A 3738-nucleotide genomic window follows, 5' to 3' on the forward strand; every position below is an offset into this window, starting at 1 on the left:
TGCTTTGAGCAAGCAAAAGAATTCGAGAAAGATCCTAGCAAAGGCTGTTCCAACGGTTGTTGAAGATGAGAAAACCCAACTCGCGGCTGATCCCCCTGCTACCGTCGCACCATCTCTTGAGTACTACTATCTTCATATTGCAATTGATGCTCTCAAAAATCGTCAGAAAGTTATCAACAACAAGGCTTGAAGTTGTTCCGCCACGGCCTTGTCAATAACATATCGACTAGGATGATATATTGTGTGCTTGTTGTATAATGTATGTCTGTGTTCAACTGCTAGCGCCTATATATGGTTAGTCATAGCTAGGCTAGCAAATTTATGATATAAGAAAGTTATTCCGATTGTGCATAGCCCGACACGAGACCATCTAGGGCGTCATTCTTCAATCGATTATGTAGAAATTATATCTAGCTGTGAATGACATCGTATCGTTTGATGTGTATAAATATGGATTTCCTTGTGTTTAATTTCATTTCAACCTTGCTCTTAGTTTATGTGAGATCATTTTATATTTGTTACCCCTACATTCACAAATCTATATTTGGATTATTTATGTGAATTAATGGGTTGAAGTTTTGTATATAATTTAAAACAAATGTAGTATATTCTTTCAAAGTTAAGATGCATATATATTATATTGATCAAATTAAACATAGACGACACACAATAATACATTATGTCATTGATCTCTTGACGTGCCACTTATCGATTACAGTACATGTGGCTTATTTAATACAACGCAAACTTAAAAGAGCAAGAACACATTGGTCGATATATAGGCTACAAGTATTTATGGCAGGCAGCTTCCACAACTGCTACCAACTTCAAGCTAAGTCTTCAACCTCAGTTGTTGGAGCAACCGCATCCCTATATTGTAAAAATTAACTCTTAATTAGAAATTGATAAAAAAAAATAAATAACCATTAATGAACAATTACAGTATAACATAGCACAGTAGGTGTACTCTCGATAAATATTAAAGAACCGTAACATTAATCTTTGGACAAGCGATCGTAAGAAGAAGTAAAGAAAGAAGACGATACAAAAGAGTGAAATGAAGACGTTACACCTTTTCAACATAGAGTCCAATTGAAACAAGGTTGTCATGGGCAGTTCCAAAGAATCCAACAAAACGGTCATTTTCGGATAATGGCGGAGAATTAAATTCGCAGCCACCTTTGAGTTCATTATTTCCATACGGCCCGTGTCCACGCTTATTCAAATTAGTGTGTATCCTCAGCTTGGATATGAGTGAATCTTTCGTCTTCCCACTGATTCCGGTTATGTACTCACCAATCTTGAGCTTAACCTTCATTACACAAATCAATTAAAATTATGGTTATGAATAGCATTATGATTCGAATTGAATTAAATTAAAGTAAATGAAAAATAAAAAATGCGCGTAAATAAGTAAATACGTATGTAAGACCTTGAATTCAAGTCCGCCATTGCCACCAAACGTTGAAGTATCGCTATCCCCATTAGGGCTAGCAACGGTGAGCCCGATTGCATCCACAACGAAACCCGCCCTTACAATTACTTCTTTGATTCTATCAGACCCTTCGAGTTTGTAAGAAAAGTTTTCTACAGCCTCTTTGTCACCATATGGTCCGTACCTCTACAACAGTAAAATTTATACAATTAAACATGGAATGCGGACAAATGAATTTACAGGCTAAAATAAGCTAAAGAAAAATCACACGAACCTGGAGTTGAGCCATATTCTTTGCTTACAAATTTAAGGTCAAACTTAGCTAAAAATAGTATATTCACAAGTTATAGTGTAGTGAATGTGTTACGGTATGATCATTATCGTGGATGTAACAATGATATATATATAGTGTGACAAAGGGACCGTGAATAAATTCCTTGTGTATTGCAAGTGAATCCTCCTTGTATTATTGATGAAGCCGATTATTCTAGTTCTAGATTAAACGTCAATATACAGAATCTACTAATATAGTGTCAGTAACATCAACAACTTGATTTGGAAATCTTAACGTTCTCCTTCTTATACAAGAATGTATTAGGTAACACAACTTTTGGCCCGACCAGCTTTAATCTAGATAAACAAGAATATATTCTACTTGATATTGATATGTTTAACTTCTGATGTCAAAAAAATAAAAAGTAAAAAAATAATAAAAAAAATAAACAAGAACATATTCTAGTTGCTTGTAGGACATTTCTCAATTCTTATTGTAACGAACTTAAGTTATTTCACCCCCTAATTGGCCCGGCCAACTTTAATCTAGATAAATAAGAATATATTCTACTTGATATTGATATGTTTAAATTCTGATGTCAAAAAAAAATATAAAAAAAAAATAATACAAAAAATTAAATGAGAAAGTAGGAAAATTGAAGATTAGAAAGTAATAAAGTATTTAAGGAATTTAAGGAAAATTTTAGAGGAAGATTGAAGATTAGAAACTATTGCACTTCTTGGAATTGCAAGATTAATGGGATGAGGGAAAGTAATTAATTAGGAGGTATCTTGGAAGGTGAGAGTTTTAAGGAAATACTGGCAAAACAAGAAAGTAATACGGTGTGACAGGTATATGAAATATGAAAATTTTTACAAATTTGTATTATTAGAGATGCAGAATTAATGAAGTAATTAGAGGAATTACAAACTTGGGAACATAAATGAAGGGAGCATGAATCTAGACTGTTTTGTTGTGAAAACCAGAGCATTAATGGAGTTGTTTGACGGCAAAGAGATAGGCGGAGAAAAAGATAGTTTTTTTTTTTTTTTTTTTTAATATGGGCTCCGAAATTTTGGGCCCTTAAAATTTCGGGGGCCTTGTACTAAGGGTCTTGTTTAGGGAAAAAATACCCTAAGACACGTGGCCCAGTAAAGGCCTGCCACGTGTCAAGCTTGCAACGGTCAGCAAAGGCCCAATCCCTTTGCGACACGTGTCATTGTACCCTAATTGAGGTATAGTTCTCCCTACTATAAATAGTAAGGGCAGACCTCATTAATGGGGATCGAATCATTTTCCCACAAACCAACAAAACACAAATCCCCTTGCAAATGCTCTCAAATCGAGAAGCATTTATTGTCTTATTTCCACATTTAGAAAGAGACTAACTTAATCTTCGGAGGCGGAACACCCTAGCCCCAGCCGGAGTATTCCGTTATTTGTGCAGGTACAAGCGAAGGAAGGAGCATTCTAGGAAATTGTAACTCTCCCGTAGGACACATAAAAACCCCCCAAACAGCTGGCGCCGTCTGTGGGGAGAGTACTTTCTAGATGACTTCAGAACCGGTAAAGCCGGGTAAAAGTAGTCAACCTGCTGGTGAGGTTGAGGTCCACTCGGACCAAGACACAACCGACAATCATGAGATTGAAACTTACACAGCAGCCGATGGTTCCTTCAGAACCAAGCATACTCGTTCCAAAGACAAGAGGGAACGGGTAGAGCAGCAGGCATACCCAAATCATCCTACCAGGGGACCGCTTGGGTTGACTCCTACTTCAGAAGGAGCCACCCCAGTCTCCAGAGATGAACTCATGAATATGATGATGAGCTTCAAAGGAGAGATCAAAGGCCTTCTGGATAATACAGCCGGCCCTCGTAAGGGTCAGGCGGAAGGAAGGCGGCTGGGAAAAAAGACAGCCAAAACAGTCAAGGGTAGAGCATCTACCCCGCATCCGAAGTCAAAAATGCCGGCCAGGCCCTTTGATTTCTCAAAGATACACACTCCCATAGATGGAGTCAGAAAGCCTG

General features: G+C 37.1%; 1 protein-coding gene across 1 annotated transcript; it reads right to left on the bottom strand.

The window, feature by feature from the left end:
• Positions 1–606: 606 nt before the first annotated feature.
• LOC110718792 (protein GOS9-like) lies at positions 607–1988 on the bottom strand. The gene is made up of 4 exons (XM_021897697.1): positions 1710–1988; positions 1433–1621; positions 1073–1312; positions 607–870 (listed from the first exon to the last, which is right to left on the bottom strand). The coding sequence occupies exons 1-4, from the start codon at positions 1722–1724 to the stop codon at positions 847–849; spliced, it is 468 nt and encodes a 155-aa protein (XP_021753389.1). The 5' UTR covers positions 1725–1988; the 3' UTR covers positions 607–846.
• Between the last annotated feature and the right edge of the window lie 1750 nt (positions 1989–3738).

The sequence above is a fragment of the Chenopodium quinoa genome, unplaced genomic scaffold (assembly GCF_001683475.1).
Source record: "Chenopodium quinoa cultivar QQ74 unplaced genomic scaffold, ASM168347v1, whole genome shotgun sequence".
Classification (NCBI taxonomy): Eukaryota; Viridiplantae; Streptophyta; class Magnoliopsida; order Caryophyllales; family Amaranthaceae; genus Chenopodium; species Chenopodium quinoa.

Excerpts from the sequence above, each read along its gene's own strand:
- LOC110718792 (XM_021897697.1), bottom strand. Across the intron at positions 1,313-1,432 it reads ATGGCGGACTTGAATTCAAG|GTTAAGCTCAAGATTGGTGA; the intron begins GTCTTACATACG and ends TGTGTAATGAAG. Across the intron at positions 871-1,072 it reads TTGGACTCTATGTTGAAAAG|GGATGCGGTTGCTCCAACAA; the intron begins GTGTAACGTCTT and ends TTTACAATATAG.